This window comes from Mus caroli, unplaced genomic scaffold (assembly GCF_978045245.1).
Source record: "Mus caroli unplaced genomic scaffold, Mus_caroli_1 scaffold_6, whole genome shotgun sequence".
NCBI lineage: Eukaryota > Metazoa > Chordata > Mammalia > Rodentia > Muridae > Mus > Mus caroli.
This window is the reverse complement of record NW_028227261.1, coordinates 86,896,237-86,916,484: the sequence shown is the minus strand read 5'-3', so window position 1 is coordinate 86,916,484 and position 20,248 is coordinate 86,896,237. Positions and strand designations below refer to the sequence as shown.

At 36.7% G+C, this 20,248-nt stretch overlaps 1 protein-coding gene across 1 annotated transcript in view; it reads right to left on the bottom strand.

Annotated features, from left to right (window-relative positions):
• The window catches only part of Brinp1 (BMP/retinoic acid inducible neural specific 1), a 198,646-nt gene that overhangs the window by 44,140 nt on the left and 134,258 nt on the right, over window positions 1-20,248 (bottom strand). Inside the window, exon 5 of the mRNA XM_021161100.3 lies at window positions 19,274-19,379. Coding sequence (XP_021016759.1) covers window positions 19,274-19,379 — 106 coding nt within the window. The remainder of the gene's footprint in view (window positions 1-19,273; window positions 19,380-20,248) is intronic.

Here is a 20,248-nt window from a genome sequence, read left to right as displayed (position 1 = left end):
CCTGGGGATTTCATATTGGCAGATAAAGGACTTTATGGCTTACACAGCCATGCTGAACTCCAGTGTAATGAAGGCATGCAGGTCAATTACCCATCTGTTTGTGTTTCTATTGCTGTGAATTACAGTATCCATTGCTGACAGCTCATTGGAGTGGAATGAAAATAAGACAATAATTCACCAAGTGAAACTGTGCAGAAAGGGCGAAAAGGCTATGATCTCATTCAGAAGTTCAGCCCTGTCTCTGTGATGGGTCATTTACACTCTGGGAAATGAAGAAAGACAGTTACCTGGGGGAGCAAAGGGTGGGTTATGTCTCCTTCAATGTAAGAATTAGGACACGGCAACTTCTGGTAAGAATAATATTTTTATGTTGGTAATAACCATCAACTAGGCTGCAGGATCTTGGGAATATAGACTTTGAATACTTAGATGAAAAATCAAGGTAGATTATAAGGCAATTTATAATAGAATTTTTTTACTGTCAGGTTTTTTGAAGAATGAACCAAATTTCCTTGAGAGATTAAAAACACAAAACAAAAACAAAATTAAAAATAAAAAAATTAAGCCTTTGAAGTATAGAAGCAGTGCTGAACCTTGTAGGAAGTATTAATCTAATGACAAGATCCAAATGCCATAGACCAAGTTATTAAATGACATGTAGTTAGTAGGCTGTGTTAACTTTAACTCATATTGTAACCTCCCCTGTAAAGCCCTCTTTTTAATATTCTCACGTATTCCAAAGTCTGAAAAAGACAAACTCATATCGAATGGATATTTAAAATTCAGTGATATGTCAATAGCAAAAGAAGACAATATGAGCCAATATGTGAACTGATCAATTTTTCTTTTCACAAGATCAACAGTATTCCACATAGAAGAATCTGAGAAAAGGAGTCCTATTGAGCTTAGCTCTCTGTGCATCTCTCATAAAGTAAGAAAGAAACATTCACCTTTGAAATCATTGAGATTAAGGTGTTTATTGACACCAGGTAAGGTTACCCATACTGACACATGTAGGAGTTAGCATAACATGGCCCAGGAGAAACACAGTGTATTTTTACAAACAAGTTCTACTGTAAGGCAATATATATGGAAGAATTGAACAGCTGTAATGCAGGCCATGTACCAAAGCCTAAACAAGTAATCATCTTGATCTCTTAAAAACAGTATTTGTAACCTTAGATATGAGTTGGCCATTAAAATTTGTTTCAACCTAATGGTTTTATTTGCATTCCTTCCTTCACTATCCACACTGTATTTTAGATTGTGTCCCAGGTGGATCTCTGCAACCTGAAGGCAAAGGGAAGAAACACTGCCTTTGTTTGGGGGAGCACTAATCTTAACTAGGGAAGATACTCCATGAAGAATAAATAAAAATGAAAAAAAAAAGATTTATGTGACAAAATAGATTTGGAGAAGAGACAATTGTCAATGAGTATTCCAACATTGTAAAAAGTAATCTAAACAAAATCATCAGTAATCAAAGACCAACATATCATTAATTCAATTTTATATAATTTCAACATAAACATACTCTTGAAGCAGTGAAGAGATATTTACTGTTTAAACAGAGGCTTGTTTATAGAATTCATGAACCAAACAAATGTAATACCCCAAAGGGTGAGGATGTTTGATTTTTTGATTAATATATGTCTCCAAGGTCTTCCCTTATCCACTGCTTCTTCATTGCTACAACCCGAGAGGCCTTATACCTCTTCTTCAGATTTTCCCTCAAAATTTTATTAATTAAATGACCTTAGAGAAACTAAGAGACTTAAGTTCCCTGATCATCACTTCATTCATCAAAGCTTCCTTTGTATGACTGGCATGAAAATGACATGAGCTATTTTACATCTTGGCTTTATATCATGGCCAAAATTCATAGGATAATTTCAGTTAAGAGCAAACTTCTTGCTGTGTGTAAATTATTATATGTAAATTATATGTAAATCATACATTAATGATTTTAAAAAATGAAGTCAAATAGCACTTCTAAAATTGCAAAATATGTATCATTAAAAGATATAATTTCTGTTCAACTGATGCCATTTTTCTGCCCTTGCCATGTTTCTTGTTTTCCGTACAGGTCACAGGCAGCCTCAGAAGGCCCTATGCAAGAAACCAAAAATAACTTGTACTTATCTGAAATTCTAAAAGAAACACTTACTGCATTATATTGTGTGTGCCTATGTTCATGTTCCTATTCTGACAGATCTCTGAACATGAGAGGCATTCATCTTCAGCATTTCTCTGTCATCTAGCACATTACTGGGTATCAGGAAAATGTGTTTGAATGAAGGTGCATTTAGAAAGGATATGTTTCACAGAAGAGCTTAGTTTTCTGTTCTATGCTCAGTTTGACCAGCTTCAGCACTTCTGAGTAGAACTATATCTTCATCCTCAAAATTATAACTTGAGACTTGAATATAATTTAACTCCATCTCAGTAGTTATAAATGCAAGTACTCAGAAAGGGCTAGATTAAAAAAAACAAAACAAAAACAAAAACACAGGCTGAAAGCTTCCTCAGAGAACAATGGCACTAAAGAACACTCATTTCAACACATATTTTGTTTTAGATACATTTCCAAAAATGATTCTTGGGGATAATTGAGCTTTTTATTTCCTTTCATTCTTTCCAACTTAACAAGCACAGTGCTAGAAGATAAATGATAAGGAAAAATGCAAAACTTCATCTTGCACCTATAATGACCTTTCATTCACCACTGTATGAAGCCAAGTGCAGCATGAGATGCCAAAAGTGTGAAACATGAATGAGAAATAGTGTCTATCTCCAGAAGCTAGAGTAATGGATGGTGGATTATGATGTGTAATGACAAGAAAACAAACAAACACACACACACACACAAATACATAAACATACATTTCAGTTAAATACAAAAGGAAGAGCCCTACTATTGAAATAAGCTTGAAAAGCTTATCTAGGACAGAACTGAACCAGAATTGCATGTGTACCCCAGGATTGGCTAATGTGGACACTCTTGGCTAATATCCATACATGTGTCCAAGGTAAAATACAACCAAGAAGTTTTGAGTAATTAATCTGTCTTTTGAAGCTGACAGCTCACATTACCAGAATTAAGGCACTGAGACACTTCACAGAAAATAAACGTGGTTACACTACTTGACCTGATGTTCCAATATCAGTAAACTGTTAAATTACTGCGTGGTGACAAATAAGTTCAAATTTCTACTAGCTTTTGGCCACCAGCATCTATCCATGTTCATGCTTCATGTTGACTAAGCTTTGTCTATGCTTCAGATAGCTTCCTTTTATGGTGTAGGAACACATACTCTGTCTCAGGAATATGATATGTACAACATAAAGGAAAAGGAGCAAGAGTGAAGAGAAGTAACTTTGTAGATGTGGCATGTACCATGATCTGTAGTCTAGTGTTTATTGCAAATCATTCAGACCCAGATTCTTTGGATAGTAATACACCCTACTCATGGTACTTCCTAGCATATGATGAACTGAGGAATACAGATTTCTCTCAAAGGGCGGAGGGAGAGAAATCATGTGATCTGTTATAAAATATATTTGATTTTGTAACAAATATATAATTTCTTACTTACAATGTGATCCAGCAATTTCAATTCTACATGTATAGTAAAAGCACCATAGACAAGCACTCAAACAAAAACTTCCGACTAGTCAAAGTTGCTCTGGCCAGTAGACAAAAGGTGAAGGGAAACTGAGGAATTAATTGATGAATATGCATGATATGAGTCATATCCTTGCCATGGGATACTAATGCAGCCATGAAAAAGAACTGCTAATATTTCCCATAACATGGATGAGTTATAATCAGGTAGAGTGGAAGAAGATTAATTGAAAATAATACACTCTGCACATCGACTTGTTTAAAATATCCAAAATATGTAAATTCAAAGATAGAAAGTAACTTTCAAGGTTAAAGAGACAGGAAGATGAGGAATGACTGATTAATAGGTATACAATTTGTGTTAGAGACATGAAAGCACTATGGTATCTCCTATGATAACTTTATAGCATTTTGAGTATATTTAATGACACAAAGTTGTACATTTAAAAATGTCCATGATGTTAAACTTTTCTTTCTTTTTTTAAAAAAATAAGATTTATATATTACTATATCTAAGTACAAGACACACCAGAAGAGGGTGTCAGATCTCATTATGAGTGGTTGCGAGCCACCATGTGGTTGCTGGGATTTGAATTCAGGACCTTCGGAAGAGCAGTCAGTGCTCTTAACGGCTGAGCCATCTCTCTTGCCCCCCATGATGTTAAACTTTATGTTGTTTTTATTTTGCCACATACACAAAAACCATACAAGTCAAAGAACACTAACTCTGCAGTTCCAACTAATTTAAATTATTAACATTTATTGAGCATCATGTTGTACTGTATGCTAAATGCTATACAACACAGAAGTGAGTGATAAACAACTAAATTTGTGCTTGAAAGCTGATTCATCCATTAGGAATACAGGGCCACATCTAGCAACTCACAAACATCTGTAACTCCAGAGAATCCAATATCTTCTGGAAAATGTCAAATATCTTGTTCTTCGCATCTCAACATGCTTGGATTTCTATCTCTCTCTCTCTCTCTCTTTCTCTCTCTCTCTCTCCTTCTGCTCTTCCCCCTCCCTCTACTCCCTCTCTCTTTCACACACACACACACACACACACACACACACACACACACACACTTTTTTCTTTTCTTTTAAAATTTTATTAGATACATTCTTTATTTACTTTCAAATGTTATCCCCTTTCCTAGTTTCCCCTCTGAAAATGCTCTACCCCCTCCCATCTCCCCTTGCCCCCCAACATACCCACTCCCATTCCTGGTCCAGGCATTCCCCTATACTGGGGGATAGAACCTTCACAGGACCTAGGGCCTCTCCTCCCATTGATGACCGACTAGATCATCCTCTGCTACATATACAGCTAGAGCCACAAGTTCTACCTTGTGTTTTCTTTGATTGGTGGTTTAGTTCAAAGGAGCTCTGGGGGTACTGGTTAGTTCATACTGATGTTCCTCCTATGAGGTTTCAGAACCCTTCAGCTCCTTAGGTACTCTCTCTAGCTTCTTCATTGGGGACCTTGTGCTCTGTCCAATGGATGATTGTGAGCATCCACTTCTATATTTGCAAGGCACTGGCAGAGCCCCTCAGGAGAAAGCTATATCAGGCTCCTGTCAGCAGGCTCTTGTTGGCATCTGCCATAGTGTCTGGGTTTCGTGGTTGTTTATGGGATGGATCCCCAAGTGGGGCAGTCTCTGGATGGTCGTTTCTTCAGGCTCTGATCCAAACTTTGTCTCTGTAACTCCTTCCGTGGGTATTTTGTTCCCCCCTTCTAAGAAGGATTCTGAGCTTCTGGGCTAATTAATATCAACTTGTCAGTGAGTGCATATCATGTGTGTTCTTTTGTGATTGAATTACCTCACTGAGGATGATATCCTCCAGATCCATCCATTTACCTAAGAATTTGATAAATTCATTCTTTTTAATAGCTGAGTAGTACTCCATTGTGTAAATGCACTACATTTTCTGTATCTATTTCTCTGCTGAAGAACATTTGGGTTCTTTCCAGCTTTTGGCTATTATAAATAAGGCTGCAGTGAACATAGTGGAGTACATGTCATTATTACATGTTGGAGTATCTCTGGGTATATGCCCAGGAGGGGTATTGCTGGATCTTCTGGTAGAACTATGTCCAATTTTCAGAGGAACCACCAAACTGAGTGATTGTACCAGCTTGCAGTCCTATCAGCAATAGAGGAGTGTTTCTCTTTTCTCCCCATCCTAGCCATTATCTGAGTCACCTGAGTTTTTGATCTTAGCCATTCTGACTGATGTGAGCTGGAATCTCAGGGCTGTTTTGATTTGCATTTCCCTGATGATTAAGGAGGTTGAACATTTTGGGGGGTTCTTCTCAGCCATTCTGTATTCCTCAGTTGAGAATTCTTTGTTTGGCTCTGTACCCCATTTTAATAGGGTTGGTTGGTTTTCTGGAGTCCAACATCTTGAACTATTTATATAAATATTGGATGTTAGCCCGCTATTGGATTTATGATTGGTAAAGATCTCTTCCCAATCTGTTGGTTGCCTTTTGGTCTTATTGACAGTGTCCTTTGCCCTACAGAAGCTTTGCAATTTTATGAGGTCCCATTTGTTGATTATTGATCTTACAGCCCAAGCCATTGGTGTTCTTTTTAGGAATCTTTCCCCTGTGCTCATATCTTTGAGGCTCTTCCCTACTTCTCTATAAGTTTCAGTGTCTCTGGTTTTATGTGGCACTCTTTGATCCACTTTGTAGCCTCCCTTCAGCCTGAAGCAGGCTGAGCCAGACCTTGACCTTGCTACCACTAAGGAGATTACCTAGGGTGGAGCCTTCCTCCCTTGATCACTCTATTGTTCAGCCACTGTCACTATTCCTCTTCAAGACACTGCTACAAGCTGAGAGGCCTCCTGGAGCTATTCCAGAGAATATGCCCTATCCTGCATGTCATCACCTGCAGTTGGTTCCAGGCTCCAAGGATGAATTGGCTGGAATGGACCACCCCACCCCTCCTCCTTTTATAAGTGCATTCGCCATTAAACATTAGAGCCTTGATCAGAACATTGTCTTGGCTCCATTTCTCGATAGTCTGCCTAGTTTCTCCTCTCTTTTCAGCCCTGGTTTGCCTCCCAGATGAAACCCAGTTCATGTGAGCCTCTAGTCTGTTCACAACACCACTTAGACTTGAGCTTTGTGCAAGGAGTTAAGAATGGATCAATTCGCATTCTTCTACATGTTGGCCGCTGGTTGAGCCAGCACCATTTATTGAAGATGCTGTTTTCTTTCCCCTAGATAGTTTTAGTTCCATTGTCAAAGATCAAGTGACCATAGGTGACACACACACACTTTTAAAATATCCTTTAAAAAATAGTTCTCTTGGAGATACACATGACAATTGAGTAGCAACCTTGCATAATTGTGCATATAAGAGAAGATGTGTTATATCTAAAATATATTAAAAGCACAACAAAAATATAGTGTGGGCTGTGCTGGAGACTCTAACTTTTTTTTATTAATTTTGATTAGGTATTTTCTTCATTTACATTTTCAATGCTATCCCAAAAGTCCCTCACATGCTCCCCAACCCACTCCCCCATCCACCCACTACCACTTCTTGGCCCTAGCATTCCCCTGTACTGAGGCATACAAAGTTTGCGTGTCCAATGGGCCTCTCTTTCCAGTGATGGCCGACTAGGCCATCTTCTGATACATATGCAGCTAGAAACATGAGCTTCAGGGGATACTGGTTAGTTCATATTGTTGTTCCACCTATAGTGTTGCAGATTCCTTTAGCTCCTTGGGTACTTTCTTTAGCTCCTCCATTGGGGGCCCTGTGATCCATCCAATAGCTGACTGTGAGCCTTCACTTCTGGGTTTGCTAGGCCCCGGCATAGCCTCACAAGAGACAGCTATATCAGGGTCCTTTCAGCAAAATCTTGCTTGTGTATGCAATGATGTCAGCGTTTGGAGGCTGAGTTGTTGGAATAAATAGGTATTGACTTAATCATTTTTTAAAGATAAACAAGTTTTTCACCCCTATGCAGCCAATAAAGAAATCATCTGGGCTGAGTTAGTCAGAATTTGTTCACCCTGATACTTGATTTCTGTCCAATCACTGACATTGACAAGCATTCTCCTGGGACTTGTTGGTTAAGTTAATCAAATTACCACATAGATCCTCTATCTAAAATGATTTTTACCATACATCTTTAACCACAGGTATATTTGAATGAGACTGTCCCTCCTATGTGACCACAGGAAACATATATAACTCCAAGACATACTTACAGCCTGCATCATCACTCTTTGTTGTTGGTGGTGTTGCTATTATTCTTATTGTTGTATAGAATTGAGTTTATTTAGGGCATAGGGAGGGGAGTTAAGAGAGTAGTAGAGGCAGAGAGAAGGAGAGTGTAGAGGAGTAGAGGCTGCCCATGGTCATGTGGGGGAGGATGGAATGGGGAGAGAGGGGGTGCAAGGGGGTAAGAAGCAACAGAGAGGAAAGTGAGGCAAGAGAGTAAGAGAGTGCCTGCAACACTCTTACTCCAGCAAGTGTGCAGTGGCTCAGAATTCCCATCTCCCACTGACAGAGGATTCTGACTTCCTTAGAGATTTCAGTAGCACATTATGCAATCACACCTCCCGGAACAACCTGACACTCACTGACCACCCATTCTGAGGGCAGTGTTCTTTTCTACCTAAAGACTATTTTGGAAATCTCTAAGGAAATCAGTTACATCAATGCATACAAAAGTTTGGCCATTGAATAACAAATACGGACTCTACTTAAAGTACTATAACCTTAAGTGTTTATAGTAGAGGGGAAAACATAAAAAGTAATTCCTTTTAAAGACATTATCATTCTTTATTTCTGCATCCCAGGTTGGAAAAACATGCTGTGATATTTCAGATGACAGACTGCTTTGAGTGGATCTAAGCTCAACTGCCTGCCCTGCCAACTGCAAGTTACAGAAGTTCTTTGAGGTTCCATTTTCAAATACAATTATAGATTTGTATCGAAGCTAATATGATGTATTGACTCAAAGAAATTATCTCAATACATGATATATAATAATTGTCCAAAATGATAGCCATGATTATTACTGTATCACCTCCTTTGTTTGGTAATATATATTAACTAATTAAATGTAGAAACATGCTGTGAAACACGTTTGACCATTCCCATTTTTGCAGATTAAAATATATAAGGAGGCTGAAAAATTTAATTATGATCATCAACTGTTGTCTACTAAGCATCTCCATTTTATTATCATTTTGACTGATATCTTCAATCTGCATCTTTACAATAACCCTCCTTCTTCTGACTAGTGAGAAAATAGGGTATAGAAAGCAAAATCAACATTTGCATATGGGCAGTTTGGAGGTAGTCATCAAGCCCATTTGTCACAAAGGCTCTGCTATTGAACATGCCACCTCAGAAGGCAGAATATGGGATACTGACTAGTGCCTCTAAGGCTAGTGAGGACCAGACAAGAGCAATTGTGACCAAGAATTCTTGTGAGCAGATAAAGAGACCAAGAACTTACTCTACTTTCCTGAGCTCACAGCAGCACAGAGAAATTGGGTTTGGGAGAAATGAAGCTTTATGGGGAAAAAAAAAGTTACTAATATTTTATCATAGCCTCCTCCTCCTCCTCCTCCTCCTCCTCCTCCTCCTCCTCCTCCTCCTCCATGCTAGCTTTTGGGTAAAGACATTTCCCTTGAAGCCCTACTAGAGTGCTCTGAATATAGAGTCTACCACAAGAAGAATAAAGTCAATACAGAGTCCCAAAGACTAGGAACCTGTGGTACTTTAATGAAAAATGCCACCCATACGTTCACATGTTTAAATAATTGGTCCCCAATTGGTGGAACTGTAAAGAGGAATCAATAGACTTATTGGAGGAGGATTTTCACTGGGAGTAGGGTTTGTGGTTCCAAAAAAGTCATTCCAAAAACATTTCCAGTGTTTTCTTTTTGCCTCCTAATTTTGGATCAAGACTTGAGTGCTCAGCTGTTTCAGCCACAATGGTATCATGGATTCTAACCATCAGAAAATGGAAGTCCATTTAGAATAGAAATAGAAAGTCAAAACTTTCTATCATAAGCTGTTTTAGTCATAGTGTCTTATATTTGAAGCAGTAGAAAAATAACTGAGACAGAAGTTGGAATCAAGGACTAGGGCTATTGTTGAGACACTCCTGACCATGCCATTCTTTGAAGGAATGTGGAAGATTTTGAGACTTTAGAAAAGGACATCAACTGAATGATGTAGGCAAGCTTAATAGGCTACCCTACCAGAAGTTTGGAAAACAGTACAGTTGAGAACTATACAGAGTGAAGACCCAACTTAAGAGATTTTAGATGCTCAGCATTAGCAGCTCAGATAAAGGCCATTCTTGTGATATGCTGGCAAACAATATGGCAGTTCACTGCCCTTTTCTTAAAAATTGGCCTAAGGCTAACTTAAAAGGAATTAGATTAATATTTTTATTTATTACATTTTTTTGTTTTTGATTTCCTCATTTCTAAAGTAAGAAGAATACTTAGCGAGTGGTTTGCACAGCAGATAACTGGTCTAAAACAACATCTATACAAGAAAAGCACCAACAAACTAAAGTTGGATTTTAAAATATTTTTCTTAAAACTTTCTATCTATTACTATCAAGATGATTTTGAAAATATTATAACAACAGTATTTTCAATATTTCTTGCAATATAAATATGTGCTGAGGAAATTTAGATTAACATATAGATATTTATTCACCATATTTCTAGTGAGTACTTAGTATTATCCAAGCATATTAACCATGGAGAATGCAAGGTAAATAAAACAAAGGCCTGGGTCACACTAGCAGGCAATCACAGGAATTACATAAAGAATAGAGGTTTAAATGCTACAGGGTCATGTCTGATGCAAGTCACTATGTCAAGGGTATGACAGATAATGAAGTTATTTTTTTTTCTCAATCCAGGTCTCTTCTTGAAACAAGCCTTTGTATAAGAGAAATAGACAAAGTCCCACTTCTGGAAATAAGAGAAACAAAGAGGTAAATGGCTTTCTCTGAAGAGGTAGCAGAATTCAACTTTATAGTAGTGCAGGAGGAAAGGCAAGTTCTCTTTAAGAACACTGTTTATTAGAAAAATCACTGTGATGTCAAAGTAGGTAAGAAATCCTAGGCATGAAAAGGTTTGAGTTGGGTGAAGTAGGGGGTAATAAAACAAAACTAAAAAGATTATGAAAAGGTTACATAAAACTTACTATTGTGTACATTCATCAAAAAGCATGAGTAAAATCCAAACAAAAATATGAACAGATGTACCGTAGAAGCATAGATAATGCTGCTTCCAAATCAAAATTTAAAACGAAAATCCCAATGCCAGGTGTAAGACACATCTGTACAAATGGTTAGCTAGGACATTGTTCTTGTTTAAAGTTGTCTACTAGAACTGAATGGTAAGAACCTACCCCCTCCTCTATGCATATACCAACAAAGCATGCTATCTATGCAAAATAGTTCTGTGCTGGTATCTCACAGGTCATCAGCAGTCACTGGACTGTAAAGGATTCATTATAATGTGGTAGAAAAAAGAACAACTATGGATTAATTGTCCTGTTCTTTCAATCATTCTTTTATTTCTTAATTCATCCAGAGCATGTTTTCTGAGCACTGTTAATAAAGACTCCACAGATTGTCCTAGGATAGAAAAGAGATACTGTCTTTACAGAGCAGCAGTGTAAGCTTTAAAGGGGAGGTATAGTACTAACAGATTCTTTATGGGAAATTTTTAAGAGAAGCACTGAAGAGCTTGATAGGAGGAAGCAGCAGCATTTGATGTAGCTTTGAGAAGACCACCCTGGCTGCTGTAACAAGATGGATCATCAAGTGGGATCAGAAGCCAGAAAGTTGCCTGGCAATCATCATAATGGTCCCACTTCACACACTGTGACCTTCACCTCCTCCCATGCATCTTGCTCTATTAGAAATGGGAGAAGCTAATAACTTCACTTCTTTCATACTGGATTTAAAATAGAATATTTCATTGTGTCTGAGATACCATTCATCATAAAACATCCCATCGTTTTATGTAAACTAAGCAAAGAATACCTTGCCAATTAAACTGACGCACCATCAGGTATAAGCAACAATTCAATTGCAGAAAAAGGGAATCTGCAATCATGAAATTTAAATCCCAAAAAGAGTAATCAAAAAGTCCAACAAAACATTGCCTATTCTCATGTCTATAAATTATCGCACACAGGAACCCATTTACTCCTTTTCCTCAATTCAGAGTGGGCAGAATTATCTATCTGTGTCAGATGATTCCAGTTACACTCAAAATGCCAGTTATTCTTGAATGCTCAACTTTGATCCTGCAATCACTTCCTCATGCCTAGAACATCAGTCTTTCCCTGTCCACAGAATAATTCCCATAGCCAAATAAAGGTTTTGTTGATTCTGCATTCAAGAAGGAAAAAAATATTAAGATCCTCCAGTCCCGAGGCTACTGCATTGCTAAATACTGTGTAATTTGCTTGAGAGTTCATCATAATCAGAACCTTACACTGTACACTCTGAGAAACATTTCTTTTCAAGAACACTTCCTTGTTGCTCCACCCAATATTTCCCTTTCAGTACTCCTCATGTATATACCAGCATCAGTTTTTGCATTTAAACGATGTCTGGGTTTTAAAAAACATGTACTTACTCTGTGCATGTATGTGCGTACATGCGTGCATGTATGTGTGTGTTTATACAGGCATGTTTGACCATGGGGCACATATGGATGCCAGAGTATGAAATTAGAATCTGTTCTCACATGCCATCAACATCTTATTTTGGGGACAGATCTTCTTATTCAACTTGGAATTGATTGTTTGTGTTCTGGGTAATTTTTTGTCTGTGTATTTCCAGAGCTCAGGTTCTCAACATTGTGCAGTTACTCACTGAGCCATCTGTAAAAAAAAAAACAATTTTTACTGAATTCTGTAACACTAAACTCTCTTATTCATGTCTTTCTGACAAGATACTAGATAGTTCTTCCTCCCTCCTCCCTCCTCCCTTTCCCTCTCTCATGAGTGCATGCACTTACACATGTGTGAATGTTTGTCTTCATAACTGCATATGATATGTACATACATGGTATGGAAGTGGCCACAGAGGTTTGTTTTGTTTTGTTTTGTTTTTCTCCAGGTAGGTTCTCTCAATTGCCTACAATGTGTCTAGTAAACTAGTTCAACTCGCCAAGAGAGCCTCAGATTTCTACTTGTGTTCACCTCCCTAGGACTGAAATTGCAAGAATGTAACATCCATCATTTTTTCCTTTTATTTAGATTCTTGGGACCAAACTCATGTCCTTGTGCTTACAGAGCAAGACATTTTCCCACTGTGTGGCCACACCCAGTGCACAATTTTTCCCCTTTGTTGTTGCTGATGCTTCTCATTCTCCAGTCTCTTCTTCTTCAGCATCCTAATATTATCTTACCAAATTGTCTGTTAAATTTTGTGTGGTTCAATGCTTGTATTCCTTTTTAAAAAAATAGTCATACTTTCTCACTAGGTAACCATGTCCAATTTCATAGTCTTTCTAGGTTAACTGATGCCTCCGCTTGTGTCTCTGACATTCTAAATACTCACTGCCCATGTTCTTTTAATAAACATATCAACTTTAGATTCAATTTGCTCACAGCCCATCAAAAAATGAACCTCTTATAGATTCCCTATGTGCAAAATGTGGAAATCATATTACAAGTGTTTGTTCTAGATTTGGAAATTATTCATGACTCCTTTTGTAATGTCACACCCCTTTTCTTCCCCTTTTCTAACTATTGCAGCACGGTGTTTAAAATGTATGCATACATATTCTAACTACTCACGGCCTTCAATGGAACTATCATTGACACTATCTTCTTGCATGTTATTTAATAAACAAGCCCCGAACCACTGTCCATGGACACGATTTCATCTTGAGCAGTCTTTTCTTCCCAATCGCCACAGGCATCTAATTAAACTGCAAAGTAGAACAAGTCACTTTGTCTACATTTGCAATGAATTCTTGGTTTCTCCAGAAAAGGTTTAAATTGAATTCTTTTCTATGATCTTTTTCTATGAACAGAAGCTGCTCCTACGTTTTCTCTGGGTGCAAAGAAAAGACATGCATAGCTTGTGTGATAGTGTCTGTTATATATATATATATATATATATATATATATATATATATATATGCATCCTGAACATCCACTTCAAAATGACATGGAAAATTCATTAACCATTTTCTGTCCAATTTATGAAATTGAAGTTGACATGTAGTGGATGATCAATTAAAACTGCTAAATAAACACATGCATTCCCGAATAGATAAGATTGGATACCATTCATAGCTTTCAGAAAAATATTGACTCTGCATCCCTTTAAACATTATTGAGCTACTGAGGCAACATGCTTTTATCTTTATACTTCACCAGATGGTAACTACATTAAATTACATGACTATGCTGGCAAAACATGTGATGGCCTTCTTGAAGAGAGAATCACAAAATAAGAAGTTATCATTAAAACATTATTGTTATTGCTAGTAGTTTAGTTTTTGCTGCTATGACTACTAATTGCGTTGCATTTTTCCATCATCTTTTCTACTCATTTTTAAATCTCTGGATACAACCCTCTGTTTTTTTAATCCTAATTTGATTTTACCCAGTTTAACTGAATATTGTCTGTCATAACACAGGGCAGGAAAAGTCATTAAAGTCTCCACTTCACCTTTGGTCTTTCCAAGTAAATTTCTTTTTTTTTTTCTTTTTCAAACCTTATTTTTAATGATATTTCTTTTTTTTCTTTGTTTTTCTTTTTAAGTAGCCCCATCCCCACCCACAACAGCTTGTTCAAAGAACTGAGGAGACAGATAGAAGTATATAGAATGACATAATTTTGAAGAAGAGCTATGGTCAGGAGGCCTAAGTAAAAATTCCAACTTGAATCTTTATTGAACAAGCTCAGTGAAACTCAGTTATTTTACCTGCAAAATAAGGATATTATTTTTACCGTCTTCATGGAAACCTTGTGAGCACTAAAACCTCTATCTAATAAAATAAATGAAAATACTAATTCGAAATAAATACCAGGTATCAAAGATAATTTGAAAAATCGGTATTGGTACAGTCAGTTGCTGGCACATGGGAAATCACTGCATTCATGATAAATGCTGTCCGTAATAGCTCATGTACCCTCAGTTCTATGATCTGCTTCTGGCTGGGCTGAGCTCTCTTTTGTACCTTCACTTTATTTACAATGTCTCTTGGCAGAAGTGTCAAGATTGAGTGCATTATTAAATAAATATTGAATAGATGCATAATGTATATATAAGAATGCATAAATCTAAATAATGTGTGCTTAACTCTGTGGATTTTCAAAACAAACATACCCAGGTACAACTAGCTAGGCCAAGGAATACAACATTACCAGTGACCCAGGGACTTTACTTGTTCTCTTTTAGTCGTTGTCCCATTTGCCTTCCCTAAAGTTTCCCCTGTGTTTGGATGTTTAAAACTACGTGTTTGTACAATTTGGACCAGTATAGAAACAGAATTATATAACATACCTACATGTTGTGTCTGGCTTATTCTCCCTGTGAGACTTTCCTATATTGCTGCATGAAGCAGTGACATGTTCTTTCTCATCATTGTATAGGGGACATGTACTATCACTATACTTATTTTCTTGATGATATACATACATTTTAATGGTTTCTTTTTTTTCAATTTTGATTGAATTTGCTATAAGCAGTCATAGCTTTCTGTGAACTTGGATACACTTCTCTTGGCATATCTCTATGAGTTAAATTTTTTGGGTAACAGCAAAAACACATATGCGATTCTTAGTATATATCATCAAAAGTTTTCCAAAATGGCTGTAACTAATTTATGCTCCCTCTGGCAAAGTGTGCGAACACCCGTGACTTCAGTTCTCATTTCTTGGTACTGTCAAGCTTTCACATTTGTGGCATGGAGTTCTGTGCTCAGATAGTGTTAGAAGGCAGTTTTCATCTACATTTTTTCTGATAATTTAAGCATCTTTTCAGATGTTTCTCATCTATAGATTCTTATTTGTGAACTACTTACACCTGTATTTTATCCATTTTCTTTCTTTTTTTAACCTGGCTTACTTCCTTATTCTAATATCATATAGAAGTTATTCATATATTTTATATCAGATCTCTGTCATGCATTGTGTTGCTAACATTTATACTCTATTACTAGTATATTTTATGAAAAGAGTTTTAATTTTAATGTGTTCAATATTCAGTCTTTTTTTATATATATACTGAGTATTTTTAGACCATTGCATATGACCTATTCAGAGTAATTCTGTTTTGTAGTTAAAAGGTTTCTTTGATCTCTTTTGATGTCTTTTGCTATGACTCCTTCACCTGTACTGGAGATATAAACTACCCTTTTTTCTGAACCCTTCATTCTTCCTATTACAGTACACATTACCTTGAATCATAGATGTTTGTCTATTCATCTCCTCTGTAGCATCCCCACATCCCATTGAATCAATTATTGAAATACTTCAATGTCTTTTTTTCATTGAACATGTATCATAATGCTTCCAAAATCTCTCTCAAATTGGTCTATCATTTTATAAGCCCAATGGCCCCACTGTCACAAATCTCATCCCATTTGCTCGACCTACACAGAAAAAGAATGTCATTCAAAAATATAGTTCTCTTCATGCAATATTTTTTTAAATTTTCCCAGTATGCCTACTTTTCTTACATTTATATTCAGCTCATTAGTGTGGATCAGAACTTGCAAAGACTTTTAAATAGTATTGTGTTTTTCTCACCACTGAGCCTTCTGTTTTAATCTCATAAGACTTTAATTTCCTGGAATGTTTCTTTATAAAGAGTCTTCTGTCAGCCTCTGCAACTATGTCCCTGCCTTCCCACTTATTCTTCAGGTCTCAAGCTGTGTATATTTCTCACAGGCATAATCCTTACAAAACATCTGTAATCTGATATCATGTAACAGTGCCCATAATCTTCTCTATTAAAATCTACTACATTTATTGCTGGTGTTTTGCTCTCTCTGTAAAGTGCATGTTTTCTTGAAGTAGAAGCTATGATTCTATTGATCTTCATTTTATCATTTTCCTCAACTTACTATTGAAATGAATGTGTGTGTATGTGTGTGCGTGTTACAAGGTAACATAGGTCCATAGGTCATACTACCTAAGTATTTTATATTCAATCATAAAACATATATAAAGATATATGCATACATAGCAGATATAAATAAATATAGTACATACATAGAGGTATTGACTTGAGTAATCAGTGTTCATACATGTAGTCTACTTGTAAATTTGAACCACGGCTTGGGTAAATATTTGTTGATTCATTTTTATAAAAGTCAATATTGGCCACTAGTAAAGAATTAAAACACTCCCATCCAGGCAAGACTTCCAGTGGAGGGATAGGAATACCAATTCAGCCACAAAAGTTGGACCTACAATTTGTCTTGCCTACAAGATGTGGGATAAAGGTGGCAGAGAAATTGTGGGAGTGGCTCACCAATGCCTGGTCCAGCTTGAGACTCAGGCAACAAGTGATACACTCTTCAGAGGGCCAATAGCCAGAATACGGACTCAATTCTTCAGCTCAACTCTGAAAAAAAATTAGAGGACAGGATTGTCAACAAGTACTCCCTTTGTGGCAAGTATACTTCTAGCAATGGCACCCATGGACTTCTCAGGTTTTGGAAGGCAAGGTCTTATACAGAAGTATTTGAGAGAGAAGAAATTTAAAATTCAAAGTGAAAATTAATATATAATTAAAAAAAAGAAAATGTGAGGACAGAAGGCGAAAAATCCTTGAAGCTTAAGCTTTCCTGGATCCATAGTAAACTAGATTCCAGGTGTTGTAAAAACTTCAAAATTTTCGTTGATAGTAACATTTGACTAGTTTTACTAAGCTAATTACAATTATAGATTATCATTCTATGTGGCCTCAGCATGCATAAAAATTGAGAAAACATACACTGGCATCCAACTGCCTAGACTGAAATCTTGAGTATAGTTTTAAAGACTTGCTCAAGTATCACATGAACTAAGATGCTGAAATTTCTAGTTCATCCAAGTCACATGGGCCATGCAATCCCCCCCTCTTTTTTTTAACTTCAGTCATCCCATTTATTTTTTTTCTCTACTAAAGGGAGTAATATAATTTGTTTCTAAGTATCTGAGATGTTAGTGGTGTGTGTGTGTGTGTGTGTGTGTGTGTGTGTGTGTGTGTGAGTTTGTGTGTGTGTGTGAGCTGAAGCATGAAACCATTATATTGGACTGAGTTTCTCCAGGAGATATTCATTTAGGAACCTGAGTGAAAGTCTTAAGCTCTGCTTACACTGTTTTCCAATTATGGTCTGTAACAAGTTCATGAATCAGAGAACTGTCAAGGAAGTAGAACAGGGAAGGCTTATTAGGATCTCCTAAGCACTGTGCCTGCCAGTCTTACCCTAAGTTCTTCCCACTGATATTCAGAATCGTCTTTAGCATATACTTTTTTGGGAAGGTCATGATTTTTGTCTTCTCAAAGTTGAAGCATACCATTCTTTTTTTGACTGTAAAATTAATATGTAATCATTGAAGGAATGTCAAAAAGGCAACTAGAAGCTTAAAATAGTATATAACTTCACTCTCCCAAAGTAACCTCTTTTGACATTTCAGCTAAGACCAGTCACATTGAATAAGAAATCTTCCAGTGTTTAATTAATACCAGATCAGTTTCTCTTATTCTAGAAAATTCATTACTAATAATATTTTTCTAGTGGCCTAATATTATGTTTTACAGATGTGAGATAAAGCACTTACATTTCACATATAGAAATTGAGATCATTTTATAGTGTTTAAAAATATATAAAGGAAAGGAAAGGGGTTGTGATGCAATTGTACTATAATCTCAAAAAGTTACAGAAAACATATATTGTTTATTATGACATCAGGATATATATTATATATTATATAATATATCCCCTTTCTTCTCTGGGATATAAATTAAAAAGTGTAAATTTAATCATTTAAATTTAACAAAGCAAACTGAAACATTTACAAAAATTAAAAAACTAATCCCCATAATGGTCCTGCTATTAAAGGTCATGTCCAAATGTATCTTTCTAGATACCAGCCAGCACTGAGCATTTCTAGTTCTTAACTCTATAAAATGTGCATTAATCTTTTTATTAAAAAAAAAACCACAGATGATGAGCCAAAATAAGGAAGAAATTACAGAGAATATTATTTGTTTGTTTGAGATTTAGACATCACTTTCCAAAACACACTAGAAATCAAATGAATAAGATGATAAGATATGAAACTTTAATATATAGTATGTCTGGGGCATCAGGCAACTATAAGTAATACAGTTCAGACATTTTTATCAAAGTAATCAGATAGAGCTCATATTTTCATGGTTTTTTTCCTGAGAACTAATTAATAACCATATTTTAATACTCTGTTCATGTTAAAATTCTTATGGATCAATTCACACCTGCCTGATTTCATTATTTCTAAGTTTTATTTTATTTTTTTTTTTCTGTTTTTTCCCTCTTCCCTATTCTCCTTGTGCCTCATTCTCACTGGTCCTGTCTGGTACAATTATCAACCCCTACAAACATCTAGTCCTGACCCATTTTGCATCAGTTTCCTACCTTGAAGGTGCAGTTTGCTCTCCGTGCTTTGCAGAAGGACAGAACTCACAGAGTCCAGATTGTCATAGCTGTTACAGCCCAGAGGCCCAGTGCGTGTTTCAGTGACCTAGAGTGGACATTAAGTGAGAGGGGTGTAAGTTAGGAAGGCTGGTTTGTTTATAGCATAGCCTAACAAGTAATTCTACATCTAAGATGGTTCCAGAATGCCTGGCCTGTGCCTGGAACTGTGTGTGGCTCAGGAGAAACAGACAGGAGAGCAAGGACGACCAAATACACAGACTGAATCCAGTGTTCACTCTCCACCACCACTTCTCACTTCACAGTGTCACAGAATGCTTCATATGAAGGAATACACTGAAGCACAACTATGCAATTCTAAAGCCTAGGCTTCAGAATCAGGGGAAAAAAGCCACTATAATTATGTTGCTGTATGACATAAGGAAGTCACTTAACTCCTCTAAGCTATGAATGACTTCCAGGGAGGCTGTGGGACACATGTGAAGACTTTAAGTGCCTGGCACAGGGAGTCTTCAGAAATGGCCAGCTGATTACAAAATGCCTCTATAAATGGCAAGGAGTATATGGGTGCTTTTACCAGGCAAAAAGAATTCAATCATCCCCATTTGTCAAAAGAAGGCTCAGCAATAACTACAATCAGGGCCACTGCAGGATTAAAAAAAAAATCTGGATTCTATCATGTATCTGTGACATTGTCTACCAAGATTCAAAGTGGCGACAAAAGGGAACCTACGCATGGAATGAAAATAACCATGGCATTAAAATGGTTTCTTATATAAAGGCCCTTTCCCCTTCTCGCCATTCTTTCAAGCTGACATGGGTGTTCAACTGTAAAAGTACAGCCTCCACTGAAGTTGTGGGAAAGTCAACACATAGCATCTCTTTCATGTAGGCTGGTATGGTCTTTCCTCATTCTCTAGCTTCTCTTCTCTGTAAAGTTGCCAATGCTCTTGCATA